The following is a 25,944-nucleotide window of genomic DNA, read 5'->3' on the forward strand; positions in this document are numbered from 1 at the left end:
AGTATAGTTACTATTGTGAGACTGTGAAGCACCCAGACATCCATGGACTCTGAGTGCCATCCTCTTAGATGAGTCTATCATGGCCCAAGGAAAACCATGGCATGTCACCTTGAACTAATTATACAGACAAAGTGGTTGTCTGTGGAGCTCCCTGTGATGCCACTGCTCAAAAATGAGGCTCACCTCGTGGTTCTTAGTCCCATCTTCTGACTGGAGTCAACTGGTACTGAGTCCCATTCCTCACAGATGCGCATTTCATTGCTTGGGTCTCAGCCTGGGTACTGTGATGAGTGCTCAGCCTTGAGAAGGCAGGCGTGGAAAGTGCCCTTTGCTCCTCACTACCAGAAGTGAGCTTCCTGAGGAGCTCACAGCCCCATCCTAGAGCACACACAGACACAAGCGAAGAGACGAGGCTGTTTATTCGTCTAGAGATGCCTTGCTGACTGAAGCCATATCTATTTAGTGCTGCAAGAGGTATTCTTCCTTCTGTGGCTGCATTCGTCGGTCGCTTTTGATGGTAGAGCCGGGTTATATCCCGAGGTGCTGTTTGGTTTTGATGGCAGGTGCCTTTCCTTCTGTTCAGTTAGGTCTTTGTGGGTTTCTAGCTGAAGTTCAGTGGTTTCCAAGTGTTATAAAGGCAGTGAACCCTTCCTAGGATTTGGAGCAGCTGACCTGTCCCATCATATGTTCTGAATCTTTGGCCAGTGAAAATTACTTATAAACGAGAGTTTGTGGTTCCTCCTTTTGACTGTTTTACAGTGTGAATGCTTTGTTTATGTAAAAGAGAAGAGCTTCTTTATTGAGAGTGAGTACTGATACTGAGAAACTTGGAGTAGAACTGTATTTTGGACATAGAAGCGGACATAGAATGCCAAGTCTGCCGTGGAGATCTTTTTCTGAGGAGGAAGGGATTCTTCAGTCATCTATCTAGCTCTTCTCTGTCAGGACTCACTGGGGGCGTGACCTAGAGAACGTATCAACTTTTTCTGAGCAAGTGATTTCTTTTTCGGAACCAAATGTTTCTAAAATACAGTCAGCAAAGAAGCATTCGTGGAAACATGGGCAGTGTTTAGATACAGTGAAATACTGTCCTTCTGCAAGCAGGTGATTTTAAAGTGTGTAAAGAAATGTAACAGGAGTGATGAAGGTTTTTTTTTTTGTTTTTATGCTTGTTTTCTTTTTGGTTTATATACTGTGTTATTAGTATTTCAGTTTACAGAGTATGGTGAGAAGCCAGTTTGCTTTCAGAATTGCCACATTCTAGGATTCTGTTGCTAATAATAAATATTTTGACTTGGGCTGCTGAAGGTGACAAGTAGAGCTGTTGAAATGGGTGGTAATGAATGACTAACGCTGTTTCAGTTTGTTGAGGACAATGCTCATTAGCTATGTGTTTATAAGGTAACAGTAAGGGTGATTGGATGGCTTTTATAGGGACTAAATGTGAACTGTGTCTTAATGAATGGATGAATTGCCTACAACATTCATTCACAACTTTGCACAAGCCACAATTAAGTAGAGTAGTATTTGTGGCAGATAGCCCTCTACAGTTGTACACGGCCCCTGGTGTTGAAAAGCAGTTTCATTCAGAAATGAATAACCTCTCCACTGGAGCACTGTGTGGAGAGGCCTGGAGAGGAGCAGAGTAGTTGCATTTTGTAAAAGGCTTGGGAAGATTTTCCTTCAGTTAGATAGCTAAAAAGGGATTGACCGCACAGTTTGCTGAGTATAAAGAAGGTCTCAGTTTGCTGTGCCATGAAGCAGCCTTAGACAGCCTGTGTGCTGGGACATGCTTGTAACTCCAGCATTTGAAGCAGTTGTCCCATATGGGAAACAGAAGTCACGTGTGTGAAACAGAAGTCACAGGTGTGAAAGGGAAGCTTTGGTAGCACTTTACCGACTGAGTAGTAATTCCCCCAGTATCTCACTTAAAAAAGACTGAACCGGGCCAGGCGTGGTGGCACACACCTTTAATCCCAGCACTGAGAATACGAGGCAGGTGATCTCTGAGTTCAAGGCCAGCTTGGTCTACATAGTGAACTCCAGGACAGCCAGGGCTTTATAGAGAAACTTTGTCTCAAGAAGTTTCTTTTTAATTAATTTATTTTTATTTCCTGTGCACCCATTTGCCAGCATGTACATCTGTGTGTGAAGGTGTCAAATCACCTGGAAGAGCTCTTAACTGCTGAGCCATCTCTTCAGACCCCCAATTTTTTTTTTTTTTTTAAAGCGAACTGGACATGAATCTTAATTCTACTCTTAACTAACTGTGAGATCTGGAATAAATTCAGGTTTTCACAGGAACAGGAATGTCGAATACTGTAAAACCAAAGCAAAGAACAGACATGAAGACCCTTTCAGAAGCTGGGTGTGTATTCATTGCTTTCCCTTTATACCGAGCTTCTTGTGAATGTTAAGACAATTCCAAGTCATTTTCTCCCCCGTCCCCAGGTTTTTGACATAGAGTTTCTCTGTCGCCCTGGCTGTCCTAGAACTTGCTCTGTAGACCAGAACTGCCTGCCTCTGCCTGCCTCTGCCTCCCAAGTGCTAGGATTAAAGCTGACATTGAATTTCTGTAGCAGATTTCTAGTGCCTTTTCTTACCTCTTTAATGTTAGTTTGTGATGCTGTATTTTACTAAAGGTTTTTATGTAATTTTTGCTGCTTCATGTTTTAGGAGTCTGGTAGTGTGACTCTCAGTATAATTGCTGTGTGTAATTTGTTTCTTTCATAGTATATGCTTTTAATTGTGTGTATGCATGCAAGGTGTATGTGTATGTGTGGTCATGAGAGGACATAGGAAACTTTATGGAGTTAGTCCTTCCTTTTACCTTTACGTGGCTTCTGGGGATCCCACTACCTCTGTAATTTTGTTTAAAAAGATAACAAAATCCATCCTTCAGTTAAAGCTGTGTACATACAGTGCATTAAAAATCCAGAAAGTTGCTGGGCGGTGGTGGCGCACGCCTTTAATCCCAGCACTCGGGAGGCAGAGCCAGGTGGATCTCTGTGAGTTCGAGGCCAGCCTGGGCTACCAAGTGAGTCCCAGGAAAGGCGCAAAGCTACACAGAAAAACCCTGTCTTGAAAAACCAAAAAAAAAAAAATCCAGAAAGTTCCTCAGAAGTGGAATTTTTTGATACTGAAAGAGTGACTGTGAGCTTTTCCTAAAAGCACTCAGCAGCCTTTCTGTTGAGGCAGCCATAGGGCCTGCGTGAAGGGAAGCTATAGACAGCGGCCCCTTTGTCCTCTGCCTCTGCCAGTCAGGTCTTAGTCTGCTCCTGTGGGTTTGGAATTAGTCTGTAGTTAAGCACATAATCAGCTTTTGCAGATATATATAGGCTTCTATTTTGTGAGGTGTGTGGGTGCACTTGTGGAGGCCAGGTGATATCTGTGTAGTTGGTTCTTTCCTTCCGTCTTTTTGTGCTTCTAAAGGGTGGACACAAGCTTGCAGAGGGTTAACAGCAAGTGCCTGACATGCTGAGCCATCCTGAATGCTGACTTCTGTACATTGTTCCACCCTGATGGATGGCTGATGGCGGTCTCTTGAAGCTCTGGGTCACTGTTTCCCTTGTGTGCAGAGGCCTTTCCCTCAGTGCTGTCAGTTTTGCTGTTATTTCTGGAGCTGGGACAGTCCGATTCAGATGGTTGTTGGTCTCCAGTGGTTTGATTCCTTAGTAGTTGTAGGGTTGTAGATGTTAGGCTTTGGCATGTGACCCATTTTGAGTTGGCTTTTGTCTATGGCACAAGGCCCATGCCGTAGCATCCTTGTTTGGGTTGGTGGGTGTTAGCATTGGGACCTGCCGTTCCCTGAGCCACTTCCTAGCCTGCATGTTCCCTGCCAGGCTTGTGTATTGTTTGTTCTCTCAGTACCATTGATTAAAAACACAGCCTCTTTGGGTGGTCATTTCCCATGCATTTGAGGTTTTTTTCTAGGCACCTCACTCGGTCTTTGTCAGCAATCTTGTTATTACACCAGCACTACTCTGATTTGATTTTTGTAGAATTGTGATAAAATTTCAAGTTGAGGGCTGTGAGCTACCCAACTAAATTATTATATAAATAAGAATTATAAATTCTTTTTTTTTTCCGAGACAGGGTTTCTCTTGTGTAGCTTTGCGCCTTTCCTGGAACTCACTTGGTAGCCCAGGCTGGCCTGGAACTCACAGAGATCCGCCTGGCTCTGCCTCCCGAGTGCTGGGATTAAAGGCATGCACCACCACCGCCCAGCCAGAATTATAAATTCTTATAAATTCTTTTAAATTTATAAATTCTTATAAATTTTTTTTCTCAAAGAAACAAACCATATGATCATCTCATTAGATGCTGAAAAAGCCTTTGACAATATTCAACACCCCTTCATGATAAAGGTCTTAGAGAGATCAGGAATACAAGGAACATTCCTAAACATAATAAAGACAATTTACAGCAAGCCAACAGCCACCATCAAATTAAATGGAGAGAAACTCAAAGCAATTCCACTAAAATCAGGAACAAGACAAGGCTGTCCGCTCTCCCCATATTTATTCAATATAGTACTAGCAGTTCTAGCTAGAGCAATACGACAACAAAAGGAGATCAAGGGGATACAAATTGGAAAGGAAGAAGTCAAACTTTCACTATTTGCAGACAATATGATAGTATACATAAGTGACCCCAAACGTTCTACCAGGGAATTCCTGCAGCTGATAAACTACTTCAGTAAAGTGGCAGGATACAAGATCAACTCAAAAAAAGTCGGTAGCCCTCCTATACACAAATGATAAAAGGGCTGAGAAAAATCAGAGAAACATCACCCTTTACAATAGCCACAAATAATATAAAATACCTTGGAGTAACAGCTGACTTCTTATAATGGCTGTTTTTGCTGTTTAGAGTCCTTGGCCCATTCTAGCACTCAGATGAACCTTTTGTTTCTAGAGAGCATCCCATTGCATTGAATGTATAGATCCTGTTTGGGTAGGGTTGGCATCGTGGTCTATTAATAGGTAGCATTTTCCTACTCATTCCTTAACTTTTCTCTTAGCAAAGTTTTATAGTTTTCATTGTCACTTTTATAGTTTAGTCACCACTTTGACATTGTCTTGTTTTAAATACTTTGTAATTGAAGGTTTCTACTTTTCTCTTCTGACAGCTGCATCTCTACAATAATTTCTGTATGTTGACTTTGTACCCTACTTAATTGAAATTATTAGTTATGATAGTTTGTGTGTGGAGTATGTATGTTTGTGTGTGGGGGATAGTGAGAGATAACTGTGGGTGGTCCTTCCCCCCATCTAGTTAATATTGAGTACCAAATTCAAGGCTTTGTGATAAACTGCAATCACTGTACCACTGAGATGTAACCACAGCCTTCCTAAGGTTTTCTATATAGAAAACTTGTATCATCATTGAGCAGATACATTTATGTTGTCTTTTCTTGTATGGGGTTTCAAATTTTTCCTGTTCTTTCCTGTTTGATGGATCTTCTGCTGGTGATCAGAGTCCTTCTATTGTCTCTCATCTTCAGGAACAGTGCTTAGATTTTCCCATTAAGTGTAATGTTTGTTGTGGCTCATGTATGGCTTTTGTTATACTGAGGCAGTTTCTTTCTAGCCCTAGTTTTCTGAACTTTTTAATTTATTATGAAAATGTATGGTACTTTTCATTTTTTGGGGGGGGGGTCTGATTTGGTTTGTGCACATCAGTGCAGGTCCTGTGGAGGCCAGAAGAGGGCATTAGATGCCCTGGAGCTGAAGTTACAGGTGGCTGTGAGCCACTGTATCTGGGTGTTGGGAATTGAACTCAGGTCCTCTAAAAGAACAATACTGGCTCTTAACCACTGAGATGTCATCTCTCCAGCCCCTGTGAAGTGGTTTGTTTGTTTTGTTTTGTTTTATTAAATGCAGTGTATTTAAAAATTTACCTCACCACTATATAAAATTTATTTCTGGAATGCAAGGATGGTTCAATATTGAAAACAGATCATTGCAGCCCATCACACAAGCATAAAGAATGATAAACAGTGATCATCAATCAGTTCAGCTGACACAGAAGCATTTCCCAGCCCAATGTACTGCTCTGATAGGAGCACTCAGTTAACCAAAGTAGAAGGAAACAGAGTTGAAGCCTCACCTGGAAAACCCTCAGGGAGTATCTTTGCTGAACCTGAAAGATTAAGAACATTACAAAGATGTCTATATTCACCTCATATTTTCTAACTTAAAAAATAATTTGTAGGCTGGGTGTGGTGACATTCATCTTTATTCCCAACACTGGAGAGGCAGAGGCAGGCAGATCTGTGTGTTCAAGGCCAGCCTGGTCTACACAGTGATTTTTCAGGACAGCTACATAGAGAAGCCCCATCTCAAAAAAAAAAATCAAACAAAAATTTGTAGGTTTTTGTATAATTAAAATAGATACGTGCCTGTCAGGAAGTAAACTCGATATTCCAGAAATTTATGTCCTGCACTTTGACATTGTTTATCTTTTTATTTCATTGGAATATTTTCATTACATTTTGTTTATTTATTTTGTGGTATGACTGTGTGTGCATGTGCCACAGCCGATGTGTAGAGGTAGGAGGACAACTTGTGGTGGTCAGTACTGTCCAGTGAGGCATCTGTTAGCCCAGTGTCCTACTTTAAGTAAACCCCCCCCCCGCCCCAATTTTTAATTATCTGGTTTTGAGCCAAAGCTATCATTTCTCTCTCAGAAAATCTGTTGTTTTGTGTCCTGATTCATAGGTTCCTCTGGGGTTAACTTTTCTCTGTATGTTTTATATTCCCTAGCTTTTGTGTTTGGTATTTCCTTTTGACAGTTGAAGTTTAACTAATTAACTAATACAAATGAATTTATTGCTTACATTTTAAAAATCCAGATCAGGAAAACTGTCTGTTGAGAAGGCCTCAAGCAAGCATAAATCATCTTTGTGGAGAAATAGACCAACAGACCAGTATGGCTGTACAGTAGCACCAAGAGCAAAGGGACAGGGGTTCTGGGCCCAATGCTTTCTCAGTGTCCTGGCCATTCAGCCGTTGAGTTCTGTGCTCCCTCAGAAGCATCAGAGCTTCGCCTGGATTGCTTGTTCAGAGACTCCTGCTGTTTGAGTGCCTTTCTTCACTTTCAGTTTTTAGCATTTGGTGCAGGAGTGTGATTATGTGTGCGTGCACACACCTGTGGGAATCAATTCTCTCCTTCCACTGTGTAGGTTCCGGAGTCAAACCCAGTTGTCAGCAAGTACCTTTACCTGGTGAGCCATCTTGCTAGCCCTACTTGGTATATTATTTGTCCTGTTTACCTGGTTTGTTCAGGTTCATTCGCTGCAGGTACCATAGACTTGAACTATTACTTTAGTAGCCTTTTATCAGCTATCTATACTGATCTCTGTCCTGGCTTCCCTTTTGTGTAATAGTTCTCCTAGTTAAACACATCTGAGGATAACAAATGCTGCCTCATTGAGCATCTTCTAAGATAATTCCTGTTTCCCTTGACAGACACATGATTTTAGTCTGTCCCTAAAACCTCATTCTCTGACTTCACCTCACTCCGCCTCATTTAGTTCTCCCCCTGCGGTCACTTCTTGCTTAGGTAACATGTTCTCCTTTTCTAGGTTCTCTGTGCTCCACCGTGTGCCTTGTTCTGCCTCCCCAGGATGCTGCTCTCTTTACACTGATGACTGAAGGTCATTGTTTGCTAAATTGTCATTGTTGAAGCTACCTGGAAACCTCCTGGTGAAATCCTCTTCTCTGTACATTTTACTTGTTATCCACATACCTGTAATGACCTACATTTCACGGATATTTAGTGATTGTGACTTGCTTGTTCACTGATACCTTTTCCCATCTATTCATCTGTCTCACTGTTCTCAACAACCAACCAGAATCCCATACACTTGCTGAACTGCTTCTCTTATATTGATCTGAAGAAACCGATTTTGGGAGTCAAATATTGATTACTGGTGATGTAATGACCATCCTCAGAGGAAAATGAAGCAGTTTTACTCTTCAGGATGAGCTAGAATGAAGCCCTAGGGATGTATTGTTCATGTTCAAAATGTACAAGTCATGTAGAGTGCCTGCTCCTTGCCTCCAGGTGAACTGGAGACTGCTGCCTCTGACACAGACAGGGTACACTTGAGTTAAAGTGTCCTGCCAGCCTAATCAAGGAAATGGACTTACTCGTTAGAATGGGAAGAGCAGCTGAAAGTTACAGGACTGCAGTTGCTTCCACCGAGTTTCTGGAAATCGAAATGGAGAGCCAGGGTTGGGGTGGGTGGGTGGGTGGGTAGGTGACGCAGCTCTTCTCTGAACCTGCTCATGTGATGTCTGTTTATTCTCAGGGTGAGTTCTGTGGAATCACGTTACATAGCAGGCAGGCAGTGTTGACTTAGCAGGCTCAGCCATGAACTAAATATAACTTGTGGGGCTTATGTTTTGTTTTGTTTTTATATTCGTTTAGTATTGTAAGATGGAAGTCATAATGGAGACCCAGTATTGAGTGCTTCCCTTTAGAAATGGTATTATATTCTCCTCCTGTACTATTACTCTACTTTTAACATTATGATGGGAGCTTTGATATTTAAATGCAGAATAGCAATGGAAGATATCCTTCTTCTCTAGAAAGAAATTAGGTACCATTTCATTTTGTTTTCAATTCAAATAAGCCCTTTTGGCGCCATCATTGATGCAGTCATTGTTTTTTGTGTAAGAACTCGGTTTTCCTGGTTAAGAAGTTATAGCAAGTCCTCTTGGGATTTGTTGGATTTCCTTGCTATTGAATACTGGTAGCAGCGCTCACATTATGGTTTGCATGCACTCCCCCAGAGGAGTGCTCACACCCGTGTGCTGTGACTGAGTCTTTGGTATGTCTAGATGTGATTAGGACTGTGATGCACCAGCCTATTTATATTCTGGCTTTTGCGGGCAAGAACACTGAGAACCCAGGCATGCGTAGTAACACATTTTTCTGGGAAGCAAGGTGGTGTTCTCCTTGGCACTTCTTTTTGATATTTGGGTGCCCTTGCTCTTTGAGGGTCAGCATATGTACCCCATTGACATGAGTTCCAGATTTTTTTTTTCTTCGAGATAGGGTTTCTCTGTGTAGCTTTGCTCCTTTTCCTGGAACTCACGTGGTAGCCCAGGCTGGCCTTGAACTCACACAGAGATCTGCCTGCCTCTGCCTCCTGAGTGCTGGGATTAAAGGTGTGCGCCGCCGCCGCCGCCGCCGCCGCCGCCGCCGCCGCCGCCGCCGCCGCCGCCACCACCACCCGGCGAGTCCCAGATTATTTTTAAAGACAAAAGGAAGCCTGGATTCATTAGAAACGAAGTGCAGTGTTCTGTTTGCTTAGTCCTTGGCTGAGTTGGGGTATTGGGTCACCATGCTAGTTTACTCACTTACACCATGCTGTATAGATAGAAAGACAACACACAATGAACTGTGCACTTGTGTTTCATGAGTTATTTTAGTTTTGTTAGAGACAGGAATCAGTTGTGAGCTTCCATGTGGGAAATGAACCTGGGTCCTTTCGAAGAGCAGCCAGTGCTCTTAAGCCCTGAGCCATCTCTCCAGTCCTGATCCTGCACTCTTATGGTAGAAAGAACTGACGGCCACAAGTCCTTTGCCTTCCCCGTGTGCCATGGTATGCATGTGGGCACACGTAATAAACAAATACCTGTCTTTAAAAAGGTTCTAAAAAAATGTAAGGCGATGTGCTGAACTAATGATTTGTTTCACGGAACGAATAATAAAACTTTTAGGTTGACTCGTGCTGTACAGAGATGAATTCAGATTTAGGGACAGGAAGAGAGGCTGCTGTTCCTCCTGCCTCACCGAACTTCCTTTGCCCCACCAGCTGCCATGTGAAGATGATTTCTTTTCCTTGAGTCCTTTTCAGTGTCTGATGTTTCTTGTTGGCATTTGGGGCATTTTGGTTTTGTTTTCAAATCACACACACCTCTTGCATGTAAAATGAGGAAATATTTGCTTTCTAAAATAGGAGAATAGTGTCTCCTGCCTGGATTCTTTGTCTACATCCGTGGAAATGAAACTTAAGTACTATTCCTCATAATCCTCTGTACAGACAGATTTGCAAGCTGTGTTTTGTGCAAGCCAGTAAGTATAGGTTGTCTGGTGTGTACTGATGGTTTTGTGTTGCTGTCTGCCAATCCCCAAGTCTGCTGTCCCCAGGGGTGACAAGTGCGGGTCACCACACCTAGCATTTCTCCTTGAGTTCTGGGGATCAAACTCAGGTTCTTTTCTTTTCAAGGCAAGTGTTTTACTGCCTGAGCTCTCTCTCCCTAGCACTTGAGTCACAGCACCTTACCTGGGACATTCCACAGTGCAGTTTTAACTGGAATCCAAGTGAGCCTGTTCCCCCTGCCCTTCATAGCCCATTGAATTTTGATTATTTTTTAATATCCTCATCTTTATTCAGATTTGGTGAATTTTCAGCAATTGTTGGAGTTAAGTTTGAGCTGCTTTTTCTCAGCATCCTAGCTGTAAAGTGAGCCTTGCTTGGCTCTCTGCATGCACCTGCATCTTGAAGGCTGTGTACGTCTTCACAGCTGCTTTTTCTTCTCAGACTGGAAATTTTAGCTGGCTACTGCTGAACCTCTCCAGCAAGTGAACTGCAGCAGGAACTGTATGTTTTTGTTGGCTAAATTTGTTGTTTTCCATTGTAAAAGTAGACATCTTAGTTCTGTGTATCTGTTTCTGAAGTCTGCAACCCATGTGTAGTCTTGTTGGGCACATCTTCCAATAGAATTCACCTTGTAACTTCTGTAGAAGAGGAGTTACAGCCCTTTGTAATGACAGAAAATGTTGACATCAAGAGAGTAAAGCTTACTAGTTATTTCTTTCTACTCCTGTGCTTGATAGAATGCTGGGCACATGCCACCATTAAATTTAAATTAAGTGGTTAAATTGCATGTAAACAGAATGGCTAATGCTTGTAATTGAATAGTTAATTTGCATGTAAATAACATGGTCAGGGCTGGGTGCCTTTAATCTCAGCTCTTGGGAGGCAGAGGCAGGTGGATCTCCCTGGAGGACACAGCCAGAACTACATAATAAATAAATAAAACAAACAAAATAAGCATGGTCAGTGCTTATCAAGTACAGTCAGTTTTTGATTTGCAAAAGGGAAAGTTTTGGAGGGGCCTTAGTAGCTGTGTAAAGCACTGTTGTATTGTGCGCTTCCAATAGTCAAGATAGTTTAAACAGTTGTCCCTGGTGTTGGGATGGAACCCAAACTTCTACACATCTGGCAGGCCTTTGCCATTAGATACAGGCGCAGTGTCTTCCCCATCCCCACTTCTGTTGTTTTGCTTTTTTCTAAATTAACAGAAGGGGCCAGGAAGTTGCTCAGACTAGCCTTAAACCTACTCCATAGCCCAGAATGGCCTAGAACGTATGATCTTCCTTCTTATACCTATATTTGTATATGCAAGATGCCATGGTGCTAATATATATGTACATTTACCTAATTCTTTAAGATTAACTCTCTCCCCAGTCATAGGGAGAGCCCACACCTTTAGTTCCTGCACTTGGCAGGCAGACGCAGATGTATCTCTGTAAGTTCAAGGCCAGCGTGGTCTACATAGTGAGTTCAAAGACAGCCAGGGCTACATAGTGAGATCTTGTCTTCAAATAATAACAACAGTAATAATAATAATAATAATAATAATAATAATAATAATAAAATAATTCTATTTAGGAATGTAAAATGTTCCCATTTGAGGCTGGTGAAAGCATGAGGTTTTATCTATAGGCTGTATTCCTAGAAATAGAATTTCAGCGTGGGGGGAGGTCAGTGTCTTGAAGATTACCTGACGACAGTCTTGGGAAGTTGGCAGTTCGAGTGCTCGGTCTTGTGTGTGTACATTCTCATGCTCACACAGTATTGAGTTCAGTCCACATGGCATTGTTTATGTAAGGTGAACAGGTTGCCTTAAAACAAGAAATGACTCTTTAGCTCTGAGTTATGTTTAAAATCTTGGAGCAGTGGCTGGAGAGATGGCTCAGAGGTTAAGAGCACTGGCTGCTGTTTCAGAAGACCCGAGTTCAATTCCCAGCACCCACATGGCAGTTCACAACTGTCTGTTACTCCAGTTCCAGGACTTCTGGTCTGATACCTTCACACCAATGCATATAAATAAAGTTAGATAAATTATTATTTATTTATTTTTTGGTTTTTCAAGACAGGGTTTCTCTGTGTAGTGTCTGTTATTAAATCTAAGGGCCTGGTGTGTGCTAGGCACTTGCTCTGCCACTAAGTTCCAGGCACAGTCATGTGGTGGCTTTGAAAGTCATTGTCAAGGGAGAGTTATCAAAACTGCCAATAAGCCGGGCGGTGGTGGCACACGCCTTTAATCCCAGCACTCGGGAGGCAGAGGCAGGCGGATCTCTGTGAGTTCGAGGCCATCCTGGGCTACCAAGTGAGTTCCAGGAAAGGCACAAAGCTACACACAGAAACCCTATCTCGAAAAACAAAAAAAAAAAACAAAAAAACAAAACAAAAAAAAAACTGCCAATAATTCTTGAAATGATACTTCATTGATCTATCCCTAGCCCTCCATTCATTTGATGTTAGGAAGGGAGGTCAAAGAATATTTCCACCAATACTGGCAAGGTGGCTCAGTGGGTAAAGGCCGATGACCAGAGTTGCATTTCCAGGATCCACACAGAAGGAGAGAAAGAACTAACTGTAACCTCTACATGCAGGAAGTGACACATGAACACATGGGGGAGGAGCAGTCACACCTGAGAAGAAAGAAACTTAATTTCAAGTCTAAGAAAAGGATGGTCTGGAGCCAGAGAGACTCATTAGTGGTTAAGAGGGAGCGTATACTCTTGATTAGCACCCAAGATTCAGTTCCCAGGACCCATATTGGGTGGCTCACAACTATCCGTAACCCCAGCGCCAGGGTACCCAATACCCTCTTCTAAATTCTGCAGGTACCAGACTCACACATGCACATACCACACACAGACACATGTTCACATAGTGAGAAATAAAGTAAATATTAAAAAGGATGTTTTTTGTTGGAGTGTTTGCATTATTTTTAGTAAAACACAGTAGTAAATTAAAAAGTCCATCAAGAAACGTGATTAATCGTTCTTTAAGTGTAGGAAAGAAATAAAGGACATGGAGGCATCTGTTCCTTACACTGCTTAGAGTACAACAGGAGAAATAATTGCCCAGTGAGAGACGTTGGCAGAGTTCCTTACCCAGCGCCACGGATGAACAGCACATGTTGCTGAGGGCACAGTAGTTTATGTTGTAACAGAACAGTTTGTGTGCCTGCACCAGACACTGTGTTGTGTGTGCCTGCACTAGACACTGTGTGTTGTGTGTGTGTGTGTGTGTGTGCCTGCACCGGACACTGTGTGTTTTGTGTGTGTGTGTGTGTGTGTGTGTGTGTGTGTGTGTGTGCCTGCACTAGACACTGTGGTATGTGTGTGTGTATGTTGTGTGTGTGCCTGCACCAGACACTGTGTTGTGTGTGTATGTGTACCTGCACCAGACACTGTGTGTTTTGTGTGTGTGTGTGTGTGCCTGCACCAGACACTGTGTGGTGTGTGTGTGTGTGTGTGTGTGTGTATACACCTGCACCAGGCACTGTGAGTTATGTATGTTCATGTTTCTTCAGCAGGCACTGTGCGTTGTCTGTGTGGGCCTGCACCAGGCACTGTGTTGTGTGTTCCTGTACCAGACACTATGGTCTGTATGTTTGTGTGAATGTATGCCTGCACCAGTGTAAATATATAAAAAGGAAAAGGATTTGGATTTTTTTTTTTAAATATGTTAGAGCAGATGCTTAAGCTACAGGAAAATAAAATTCTTGGTGGTGCAATGTTATAATAGTTTGGAAGCAGTGATGCAGTTTTGAAAGTACATAGGAAACAGCATTTACAGTACCTCTGGTTAGATGTGTACTGTTACTACTAAGTGGAAAAGCCCTGTCCCTAAATGTTAATTCATGTTCTTCTCTATTGGCTATGTGTGGCCTTTGTTGGCCAATGTGTTGACGACATTACTAAAATTTTGACTTGTCTGTCACTATGGCTGTCAAGCATTTTCCAGCATGATCCCTGCAAAGGCCATGGCTTCCTTTTCAATGGCACAGCATGCTTTGCAGAGTCTGAGGTTGAGCAGAGAACATTTCTGTATGTTTATACACAGCATCTTAAGGCTTTTGAGGCAGGGTTTGCTGTTTAGTCCAAGCTGGTCTCAGACTCCCAGTTGTTACACCTACGTCCCTCAAGTACCAGGCTTTAAGATGTTTGCTTTGATACTATATTTTCAAAGTATTTCCAAATGTTTGAAGAAATACTTTTGATCTCTATTAACCAAAATTGATAAGAAATGGGTGGTGGTGGCAGCGGCGGCATTCGCCTTTAATCCCAGCACTCAGGAGGCAGAGGCAGGTGGATCTCTGTGAGTTCGAGGCCAGCATGGTCTACAGAGTGAGTTCCAGGACAGGCTCCAAAGCTACACAGAGAAACTCTGTCTTGCAAAAACAAAAAACAAACAAACAAAGAAACAAAGGAGAAATTCACATACCTTTTGAAAATTGATGTGGTCGAGCCATTCAGTGTAGTGTATGATGAAATATTTTTGGTAAGATAAAAGATAACCTTGAATCAGCTTGTTCAGTGTCTTCTAAGTATTGACTGTGTAATAATCATGACCAGTTAACTAACTGCCCTGTTTTCCAGTTTGGGGCTAGTAATAGAGAAAGGACAGAACTCGAGGCAGTGGTAGCCGTGAACTGGTGGGGAGTGGGTTGCTCCTGAAGCATTGCCCATCGCCCTCTGGCCTCCACATTCCTAGCCTCCTCCTATACAGCATGCACACACAAGAAGGAGATGGTTTGAAAAATTTGTACCTAGATTTGGGTTGCTGACATCTCTGTCAGGAGGTATACACTAACCTGAAATCTCCATTGATCTAAGTTGCTGAACATTATGATAAAGTTAAAACTTAAAAAAAAAATAACTGCAGGCCACAATGCAAACCACTTCTATGAACTTTAAAAAAATGTGTTGGATTTGACTTGCCGTGTCATATTTATTTTTTTAAAAAATGTTGTTTTTGCCATTCTCTGACAGACCCCTTATCCCTCTGGACAGAATGCAGGTCCAACCACACTGGTCTACCCTCAAGCCCCTCAGACAATGAATTCCCAGCCTCAGACCCGGTCTCCGGTAAGTGTCAGCAGCTGCTCTCTCCTCTGGGTAGCTGCTGTGATCTTGTAATGACTACTCACTGTCTTCTGGGCAGACTCCTCACCACCACCATCATCACCAGCACCACTACACTGTCAGTGCTGGTAACAGGCAGCACTTGCATTTGGGACAACTAGATGCCCTGGATGTTTACATTTCTTAGGGAGGAAAGGGTAGAGCTGTGTGAGCTTCCTTCTACACAATCCAGTACATTCAGGCTTTTCTCCTTTAAGTTCTTCATGTTTGATTTGTAGTGTTCAAAATTTAGGAAAGTGAAGCAGAATGATGTTAGAAGCAAATTGGGTTTTACTGATTGGCCTCTGACTTGAGCGCTGTGGGAAGTAGGGCTTCTGAACCTGTGCCACCAGATCGTTCTAACCATTTGACGGTATGATCACGTGCATGATACCCACCCAGGTGTATTCATTTCTTCAGTGGTAAATTAATTGTCATACAGGTGTAAATGCAGTCATCCTCCTTGTTCCCCCCTCATGTGGATTGCAGCACTTACTAAGATGGACTCCAGGTCATCCTCCTGTTTGACAGTGCACAGTGGCTTCAGCTGTCCAACTGTTAGCGTCGTTTCCTTTCCTTCCCTGCATGAGTAGCTTTGGGCAGAAGGTGTCTGTAACATCTCATTGTACCCCACATCCCTCTTTGTCCTTCAGCTCTGTGTATTCTTGGAATACAGGGGTCTTCTTTTTGCACCCCAACCCTGCTTTTTTTGCTTGTAGCATAGGAAGGTCATTGCATTAGCTCCTGCTCATTTGATTTCATGCATGAAGTTTGAATTGTTGAAATGTTCCAGAGACCTGCTTAAAGAACTAGGAGAGTCTAGACTGCACACAGCAGCCTGTCTTTCTCACCTCTTCCTGCCTTCCTCTCCCTTGGTGCCTTTTCCAACACCTGTTCTTAGATCCTGGTCCTCCCCAGAGGGCAGAGGAACCGTTTCTAGAGTTGTGGGACTTGAGTCCTTGTTGCCTGCTTGCTTGTCTCCTTTTTCACTGAAATGGTGAACCTAACGTCTGGTGCAAGTTTTTGTTCTGAGAGTGGTTTGGGGATGTGGATACTTGGCTATTGGATGGGCCTGAGATCTCAACAGATCCATTTCAATAGGCCCCGGTTCTGATCGTTAAGCATGTAACATTATGGTAAGCTCTTACTGCAGAGAACTCTGTGGCCCTTTCCCCTCCCCCATTTTAATGATTGGGGAAGAAAATCAGAGTGAAATTACATGGATAGAGCTTGGCGCAAAAACCTGACTGAAGAGCTGCATCTCTAAACCAGTTTTCTTGACAGCCCAGCAGAACAGTGCCAATACATTGCACAGACAACTGGAAGAGGAGGAAGGTTTTGGAACAGACTCCCGTTTACAGGTCCTTGGCTGGAAGAGGCTGGATAAAATACTGCATTGTAAGCAATATAACAAACTGTACTTCTTGCAGGCAGCAGCGCCTCTGGCACGCGCTAGTTCTGACCACAGCCATATATTGGCTGCTGAACAGAAACGCATTGATCACGTCTTCTATGGAAGTCCAGCCTGGCATGCTAGCTTCTGCCAGGTGCAGTGGGAAAACCTTAACAAATTGGGTGGGTCCCTCGATTGGGAATTAGACAGGAATAATTTGGGTTTTACATTTTCCCCCTTATTTTAAATGTGAAGTGGAATATCCCTTTCTGATTTGAATCTAAATGATAAATTTCAAGGCTTCTTGTCTTTACCCTTTACATGTTATAACTGATTATCAAGGGGCAGTGTCTGCAGTTATCAGCCACTTTTTCCTGTGGTCATAAACTTCTCAGATGCCATCCTTTTGCAATTTTTATGCCATTTCCTCTGGTAGTGACCGTTAGCACCTACATTACCAAAATCCACACGTACCACATTCCATTCCATGCCCCAAAGCAAGTGCAAGACTAGACGAGCCCGTAATACTCTTGGTGCTTGTTGGGGTCTGCTGTCTTTTCCTTGGTTTGTGCTGGTGCCGGGAGGGTCGCACGGCGGGGAGACGTGGCGGGACTGCACTTTCTGCTTCCATCCCAGTTGCCGTGGTCTTGTCTCTTTCATCTCCAGCTGCTTGGACTGGCAGGGGAGGCCTGGGCTGCGCTGAGGGGCACTGCAGCTTGTTAGCAGTGATGGTTCATTCCATTCTAGTTCTGCTTTCAGAGGCAATGCTGCACAGGCTAGCCTTTTCATCCTTCCCGGACATCTGCTTTTTCATTCCTGCCGCCTCCGAGTGCCCCTCCCTCCTTCAGGTTCTCTTCCTGTCTGTATTTCTAGTTGATACGTACTCTCTTAGTTACGTTCATAATATAGAGAATCTTGTTCCACATTTAAAACGCTGCCCATCTGCCCCACTTTCTTGATGGAGCTCTTCAAACTACAGTTTATTTTTAAATGGCCTGAGAAAAACAGTGAAGTTATGTGAAGTCTATTTGGAGTGGGGACAGTGACTTTTGTAGTAACCAGTCCTGGTTCTATTGGCCATACTCAGTGACCGACGGCACAGCAGGGGAGGTGTGGCTGAGCAACACTAGCACTGGCTTCCAGTTCACATAGGCTGCTGTAGCTGGAATCCTCACCATCTCAGAGTGAGGCCTTTTAAGAGACAAGTTTCTATTTGTAACATGGGCCAGCAGTGACTACAGTTTGTTCTGTTGCTTACAGCTATCCCTAGGGTCAGACTGGTGACACTTCACAGGGAAACCCCCCAGCCAGCGGGGACCAGTCCAGAGTAGTCCAGGGGAGCTCCAGGGCCTTCCTTCACACACACACATGCATGCACTTTAGTAAGATAGTTCTCTCTTGACTGGAACTTTGCAATTGTCTAAAGTTGATTTTTTTTTTTGTTAGAATCTTAGAATTGGGGCCTTTCTGCAGAACAGTGAGAAGACGTCACTCCTGTGCTCAGCTCGGTCTTTGAAGTGGCTCTTCTCTCCTGTTTTCTTCAAATGTATCATGCAGAGATCTCTCCTTCTACCCTCTACATTTGTAGCATATGGATGGTATTACCTAATCTTGAAACTTGATGCCCAGAGTGGAGGAGTGATCTGTTTGTTCTGTTTTTATAAATGAAAAACTGATCATTTAAAACCTCAATTTCTTTGAAATTTCTAGAAGATCCCTAGCTGCTACCTTCTGTCATTCTGAAAGGCCAATTTGCCAAAATTGGCAGCTTTTCTTACACACCTTGAGCAAGCATAGACCATCAAGGCACTTTTCTAACCACTTGGTGACATTGTAGTTTCTGAGGTAGGATTTCTTGGCAGAAATGTGTTTAGTGGGCTCCCATACTGGGGTCGTGTGCTTAGTGGCATTCATTGTTGGACTTTTTGAGCACAGGATAGCGCAGCGGGGAGAGTTAGAAAGGTGTCTTCCTGTTGGAGGTAAATGAGGTGCTGAGGCAGGAGGGGCCTTTCTTAGCCTGGCGCCTGGTTGCGCTGGGGTTGTGAATGCACAGATGCTTAGTCCGTAAGTGCTGTCAATCAGAGCCTGTGTGATTTGCACTCAGAACTGCTTTCCCAGGCAACAGTTTCTCCTCACTGATAGAGGAGATGGCTGCAGTGGAGCTAGAGAGGTTTTAGCATTGAGATGTGGCTTGTATGATGGATTCTCTCTGTCCTTTTTAGTTAAAATTATTATTAGCCAATTTCAGAGCCATTTTGCTGAAAAACAGTTTAAATCCAGAGGTTTGATTGTTGTTGTTTTTTTTTTAAATCTGGACTGAGAAAGTGTTCTAAGAGAGAATGGAGATGCGCGTCAGCTGCTGGAAATCCCGGTTCCCTTCTCTCATGGCCAGTGTCCGCTGTCTCGGCAAGCAGGCCACACGGGGTGGGGGGGTGGGGGGGGGTGGGGGGGGCGTGGCCTTCCAGCGTTTGCTCTAAGCTGCAAAGAGAGTTGAAATCTTGTACTTCTTGCCCATTTTCCTCCAGCTTATAATAATGCCATTTTGACTAATTCTCTTAGAGAGCACTTCTCTTTACTGGTTGTTTATCTTTAAAATGCCTCCTATTCAGCTTTACTAGTTAATTGCATTTCAGCACACGCACACATCAAGCCTGTGTATCAGACACTCATTACATTTAAAGACACTTGTAGTCTCTTCCTCAGCATCCATTCACTGTGCTTTGGTAATCTGAAAGCATTCCTGGTGTCCTCCAACTGTGTACAGTTTCATGGCACATATTTGATTTTTATGTTTGTTTGAATACAACCACCTAGTGTTTCAAACTTCCCTTTGCATCTTTTTTTGGGGGGTGGGGGGAGGTTTTATTTATTCATGCTAGTCCTATGAGTGAGCACCCAGGTGCTCGTAGCTTAATGGCTTTTTCCCAGCTTCTGAATGACAGGAGATCTGGGTGGTGGTGTGGCCCTGTTGGATCTTGGTGCCTGTCTGTCACTGTCCCGTAGCAAAGCCTTTACTGTTTTGTGTTTTTATTTTTCTCTCGTGGGTTTTGATCTTTTCTTTTGTTGTATATTGTGTAACTTTGGTTTCTCTTGTGTTTCTGACTCTTTGTGCCTTTCCTTTTGTGTCTGTTCTCCCTTTTCCTCTCAGTTTGCAGCGGGGCCTCGACCTGCCCATCACCAGGTACTGTACCCTTGCCCCTCACTGTCACCCTGACTAATATGTGGGGCTTAGTAGCTGCTGACCCTTAGAATGCTGCCACCTCGTGTGACTCCCCTGATGACTCTGGTTCCCAGAGCAGCCTCTGTCTGGTCAGATTCAGTTGTTTTTCATTAGTTTCACCATATTTTATTTTTAACACGCCCATTTGCCTATGTTTATAGCAAAGTTAAAAACATTCTTTTCTTTTCTTGAAAAGATTACTTTGAATTTCGACACTTGTTAATAAATTTAACCTAATGGAGCAGGCAACATTCTAAGGGTTTCTGTTAACCTTCTGCTGTAACTGCTACTGATGTATAGAGCAGCATTAGTGTTTCTAAAGCCACTTGTGAATTACTAACTTAGACCTCATAATAAATTGATTAACAACAAGGTCCATTTGTTTGCTACATAGAACTCTTCAACCTTACTTAATCTGAATGATTTAGACTACTGATTCTATAAGATGAGAAGGTTACAGAAATTAAAGTTTACTAAAATCAGAAAGCAGTTTTATGTAATTTTGCAGGTGTGTAGAAAAGGTGACCTTACAGGAGAAACAAAGACTCCAGTTGTCTCCAACTCTCCATGGAGTGCTCTAAGACGTTTCTTCTTTGGTGTAGTAGGAAGAATCAGGGTTAGAGTCTGACCTATTGGGGTTCATAGTTACCGGCCCTGCTGCATGTGACCAGCTGCACTAGGCCTCAGGCCCCTGCTGTGTGAAGCAAGTGAACCAGGGCCAGCACCCTCCTTAGGAGATGGGGCTGCACAGCATCTGACACAGCTCGCCCAGTCAGTCAGGGCAGCTCCTGTTAATGATGCTTTTAATCAACAGTACTTTTGAGAAACATGAGTTGTGGGCAACCTTTCTACATTAACCCACAATACTATGTTCAGGATTTCCCTTGCTCACAAAAAGGGTGTTGCCTCGCTTTGAATCTTTCATTCCAGTAAGTGATTTGATACAAAGCTCCATTTCTTACTATGTAGTCTTAACAATTTGGAGGAGACAAGGCCACCAAATTCTGAGGCGTTCCAAGCATAGATATGGCATGGATGACTGTTCTTTGGTTTTCTGGGGGGGAAAATATGACTTGGGTATTTTTTCAGCTTGGAGATACACTGCTACCAAGACTTTGGATTGTTGGCACTAGCCAGATGTAGGTTTCATTCTCCCTGATTAATTGAGTGTGCTGGGTAAGTTACTCTTTGCCCTCAGCCTCAGTTTCCTCCTCTCTAGGATGAGAATGATGCTTCTAGAAGGAAGAATGTGCAGATTAGTAAGATAACGCAAATGAAGTGGTCGGCAGGATACAGTGGACCGTGTGCTTGCTCCTACTTAGAAATACAGTTCCTTCAGGATGGGTAGAATTAGTACAATGTCATTGTTTTTACATATATTTTATTTAGTATATATGGCTGTTTTGCCTGCATGTGTGGCTGTACCATGTGTGTACTGTTGCTCTTGGAGGCCAAATAAAAGCATTGGATCCCCTAAAGCTGGAGTTAGAGATGGTTGTGAGCCACCATGTGGGTGCTGGGAATCAAATCTGAGTCTTCTGCAAGAGCAGCCAGTGCTCTTAACCATTGAGCCATCCCTCAAGATCCAGGATTAATATATTTTTTAAGATTGTATTCATTTCTGCAGAGATAAAGCTTATATTTTAATCAGGGTGAAACCAAGTACTCCTAAGAGAGAAACTAGGGTCATCTGTCCCTAAGAAGCAGAGTGAAAAGAAGTGGGATTTCGTGAATTAACTAGAGAGAAGGAAAACACCTTTTGAGTTCCTTGGTAAGGGGCACTGTTGAGTTTCTTCACTCACCTTTGTGTTTCTTAAACATTGGTTTTTCTCAGGGAAGACCGCCAGTAGCAGTAATTAGGATTGCCTTTGGCCGCTCTTCTCCTCTTCTTTTGGTAGGTGGTGCGAAGTACAGCTTTCTGACATGAGGGTGATCCTGAACCCAGAGCCTGTCACTAGTATCCGCCCCCTTAGTAGAGTGACAGGCTCTGCGAGATGGTTAATCTGAAGGAGAGGCTTTGTGTTTCTGCTGCCTGGGATGAGCTGCATTAAACCATTTACAAACTGTTGGCTCTGAGCAATCATTTTCTAAACTTGCTCATGAGGTATGTGATATACTTTCAGAAATTTTTGTGAGATGAGATTGACTTCGGTAGCCATGCCCCTGTGTAAGGAAGTGTTATTGGTGGTTGGCCTTTCTTCCTGTTACAATGTTTACAAGAACCCGCTTTTTTTTTCCCTTTAATTGCTTTAAAAGAAAAGATGAAATTCTCAATAAATAAAACTTTATTTATAAGATAAGCAACCCATTAAAACATTCTGCTGCTAAATAGAGAAGTATACACCTGTATTGCATTCATTAGCAAGAAAAGTCATTGCTTGTTTGGGTCAGATGGGGAATTAGGTAGTACCTCAAGCTGGCGTGGAGCCTACTATGTAGCTGAGGAGGACCTCTTTTGTTTGTTTGGACGTGTGTGTGTGTGTGTGTGTGTGAGAGAGAGAGAGAGAGAGAGAGAGAGAGAGAGAGAGAGAGAGAGAGAGAGAGAGAGAGAGAGAGAGAGAGGAGAGGGAGGAGAGAGAGCGCGCGAGCGCGCATGTGTGCGTCCAGAGGACACTTTATGGAGGCAGTGTTTTTATTCTACCTCTATATGCATTCAAGGGATCAAACTTGGGTTTCTAGGCTTGTACTCCCTGCAAGCACTTTGCCTGCTCACCAAGTTTACCAACCCATGATTTGACTTCAGATCTTCCTGCCTATACCTTCCCAGTGCTGGGATTGTAAGCAGATGACCTACACCTGGTCTCTGTGCTGCCTGGGCTTAAACCCATGCTAGGAAATCACTCTACCAACTTTAGCCTCCAGGAAAATATTTTCTTGAGGTCATTTTTGGAGAAGAGTTCCTGGGATGCAGCGTAGAAACCTAGAGCATTACTTTTGAATACAGAAAATTCAGGTGGCTGATGTTCCTAGTCCAAATGTCATTTATATTCTTCTCATTGCAGCTCATAGAATTCAGTGACCAAGGAACTCTGAGCCAGGCATATGGTGGGGACTGAGGCAGGAGCATTGTAGAGTCAAGGCTGGCCTGATGAGACTGTCACCAGAAAGCAGGGGCAGCAGTCGCTCCTATGGGAGACTGAGGGGCCGAAGCACCGCCTCAGTGGGCGGTGTCTGTGCCAGCCTTGGGATGGTGTAGGTCAGCTGAAAGGAACAGTTTGCTCTCTTGCCTCCACAGGAAAGAGGAGACCTCAGTTCAGTCTGTTTTTGTTTTTCTTTTTTCTTTTTTTTTTTTTTTTTTTTTTTTGGTTTTTCGAGACAGGGCTTCTCTGTGTAGCTTTGCGCCTTTCCTGGAGCTCACTTGGTAGCCCAGGCTGGCCTCGAACTCACAGAGATCCGCCTGGCTCTGCCTCCCGAGTGCTGGGATTAAAGGTGTGCGCCACCACTGCCCGGCCAGTCTGTTTTTCTGTAGAGAATGCATATGGCATAATCCTTTGTGGACAATCATCATGGAAATTGCAGTATGTGTAGCAGTCTTTGGCTTCCAGCTGCCAGTCAGTTCTGAAGTGACAAGTAGGAAATAAACAATCCGCCCACTTGTTCCAGACACTCCCGTGGAGATGGTGCCATCTCCCCTTTGGGACTTGATGAGTGTGCGTGTCCCTTCTCCTCACAGAGGGAGGCGGGTAGAGACATAGCATTGCAGAGTTATACAAAACAGGACATAGACAGCTGCATAGTGAAAACTATTCAGGGAGAAAGTCCATAAATACTCATGTCCATCTTTGTCCTCGGATCTTGGAGGCTTGTTGGGCCGAAGTCTGAAGTTGAAGCCACAAATGACTTTTCACCTGTGCTTGTTTGCTTTGACCTGATACGATTAGAGCAGGAGTTAGAACTGGCTTCAGTGCTGGGCATGGTAGTGCTCTTCTTTGATCTGAGCACTCAGAGGCAGGTGCAGGCTGATCTCTGTGAGTTTGACGCCAGCCTGGGCTACATATTTCGGGATAGCTAGGGCCACAACCCCCTCCCATCCCACTCCCCCTGAAAAAACCAAATTAGCCTTGGAATTGGAAAGGTGTGATTTTATATATATATATATATGTATATATGGAGAGAGAGAGAGAGAGAGAGAGAGAGAGAGAGAGAGAGAGAGAGAGAGAGAGAGAGAGCGAGCGCGCGCTTAGGAGGCTGAGGCAAGTACACCCCAAGTTGTAAGCCAAAATGAGTAGACAGGGACATGTTTAACTCAGAAAGTCCCATAACCCCCACCCCGAGGATTTTGAGGCTGGAGGTGAGATTTGTCCATCTTTCATCAGTGGTTACTTTCTTGTCATCTCTATCCTTTCGTGTTTTGTAAAGAAACCGACATTAGAGAATGTTCCCTATGATTGTGTAGTAAGTGTGTGCCTCTCTGTGGCTTGGTGTTGCAGTAGACATGGAAAGGAGACAGTGAGTTATCATTTGCTGACTATTTGGAGGGATCCTTGTGAAAAGAAAACATTCTCATATAGTCAGAAAGTATACTTTTCTTTTCCTCTGTAAAACAGAGTTATTTGAATTACAGAAAATCCCAAGATTTTAAATACTGAACATTTTGTTTTTCTTAATAGAGTCAAGTAACTGCTTTGGAATCTGCTTCTTGGATTTGCTTTTGTTTACAAAGTCCTTGGCTGTACTTGGCAGGCTAGCGTTAGCAGGCTGGGGTTAGGCTGCTCCAGCACGGCCCGAAGCAGTCTCCATGCTGGTGGAGACCCGAGTGGGCAGGCCTTCTTTTGACGTAGGCTTTTTCTACTCTTGCATTTTGTAACTGCAGAACTTTCAGCATTACACTTTTCATCCAAGGGAGAAGCAGATGTCTGCTGAGCCATTTTTGAAATATGTTAGCCATCTTTCCTTCTTGCTTGAAAATCTCCAAGTGATTAGAAGCTGGGAGAGCAGTGTAGCTGGAGAGCTTTTCTCTCTGGGTCCCACCAAGTCCCACCAGTCCCGTAGCCCACTTATAAAATAAAAACACAGACACTTACATTATTTAAACTGCTTGGCCATTAGCTCAGGCCTATCATTGTCTAGCTCTTACTCTTACATTTAGCCCATTTCTATTAATGTATATTTTGCCATGTGGCTTGTGGCTTACTGGTACCTTACATCTTGCTAGTCCTGGCGGCGGCTCCAGGCAGTCTCTCCTCTGCCTTCCTGTTTTCTCTTTTCTCCTCTCTGTTAGTCCCGCCTATACTTCCTGTCTGGCTACTAGCCAATCAGTGTTTATTTTTACAGAGCGACATCCACAGCAGAGCAGAAGTGAGTGACCCACTTGGCCTTCCTTGTGGTTGTTTGATGTATTTGATTGTTGAAATTTGCGTACTTGTGGTTTGGAGTTCCTATGTTCCTACCCTCACGTTGCTTTTGGGTTTCACAATACAATCAAGTGTTTGGTTTTTGTCTATTTGTGTTTGTGTTTCTTGTTTTTTCCTATAAGAGACTGGGTCTCACTGTATAGCCCTCCCTGGTCTGCAACTCATTTTGTAGACAAATTGGCCTCGAGCTCACAGATATTCACCTATTTGTGCCTTCTGAGTGCTAGAATTAAAGGCATATACCACTGTGCCCAGTCCTGCTGTCTTTTAAGAAAAAACCAGGAAGTTGGTATCTCCAAGTATTCCAAGCACAAAATCCTTTTGCAGTTGGTTCTATGCCCTGTGTTTGTGTGGTATTGTCAAATGCTGGCTAATATGTCCTGTTGGAAGTGGATGGCTGTTAGTGTGAGCAGAGGACGAACCAAGTGTGGTGGACAGTCTGCACTGGAGAGGAACACCAAAATGTGTGGATTCCTGTTGTAGCTTCGTTTGTTTTGCTCAAAGAGAAAAGCCAGTTTGGCTTGTGATTTATTTTTTTTCATCACAGGCTTGAAGGTTTCTCTGCTGAGAAGTGTACTGTTGAGCTATGTGTGCCTTACTGTGGACAGTTTCTTAGATGTGGGAAGTAAATAAAGGCTTCAGGCCACGCCTGGTACAGCTGAGTATAGTAGACGTGAATCGGGTCCCAGACTAGGCCTGAGAGTGTGCTTACAAGTGCTAGTGAGCGTGGGGAATGACCACGATGGGCTCTTAGC

At 43.4% G+C, this 25,944-nt stretch overlaps 1 protein-coding gene across 25 annotated transcripts in view; it reads left to right on the plus strand.

Moving 5' to 3' along the window:
* The window catches only part of Eif4g3 (eukaryotic translation initiation factor 4 gamma 3), a 233,280-nt gene that overhangs the window by 82,853 nt on the left and 124,483 nt on the right, over positions 1-25,944 (plus strand). For 9 of the 25 annotated variants that reach the window (XM_037203103.1, XM_037203106.1, XM_037203100.1 and 6 more), the window contains 4 exons: positions 15,091-15,186; positions 16,507-16,620; positions 19,764-19,796; positions 21,670-21,729. The exons of 1 other annotated variant lie outside the window; for it this stretch is intronic. In XM_037203103.1, coding sequence (XP_037058998.1) covers positions 15,157-15,186; positions 16,507-16,620; positions 19,764-19,796; positions 21,670-21,729 — 237 coding nt within the window. In that variant the 5' untranslated portion in view covers positions 15,091-15,156. The remainder of the gene's footprint in view (positions 1-15,090; positions 15,187-16,506; positions 16,621-19,763; positions 19,797-21,669; positions 21,730-25,944) is intronic. 15 more of the 25 variants (XM_028875340.2, XM_028875346.2, XM_028875341.2 and 12 more) reach the window with 6 other exon arrangements.

The sequence above is a fragment of the Peromyscus leucopus genome, chromosome 2, assembly GCF_004664715.2.
Source record: "Peromyscus leucopus breed LL Stock chromosome 2, UCI_PerLeu_2.1, whole genome shotgun sequence".
Taxonomy (NCBI): domain Eukaryota; kingdom Metazoa; phylum Chordata; class Mammalia; order Rodentia; family Cricetidae; genus Peromyscus; species Peromyscus leucopus.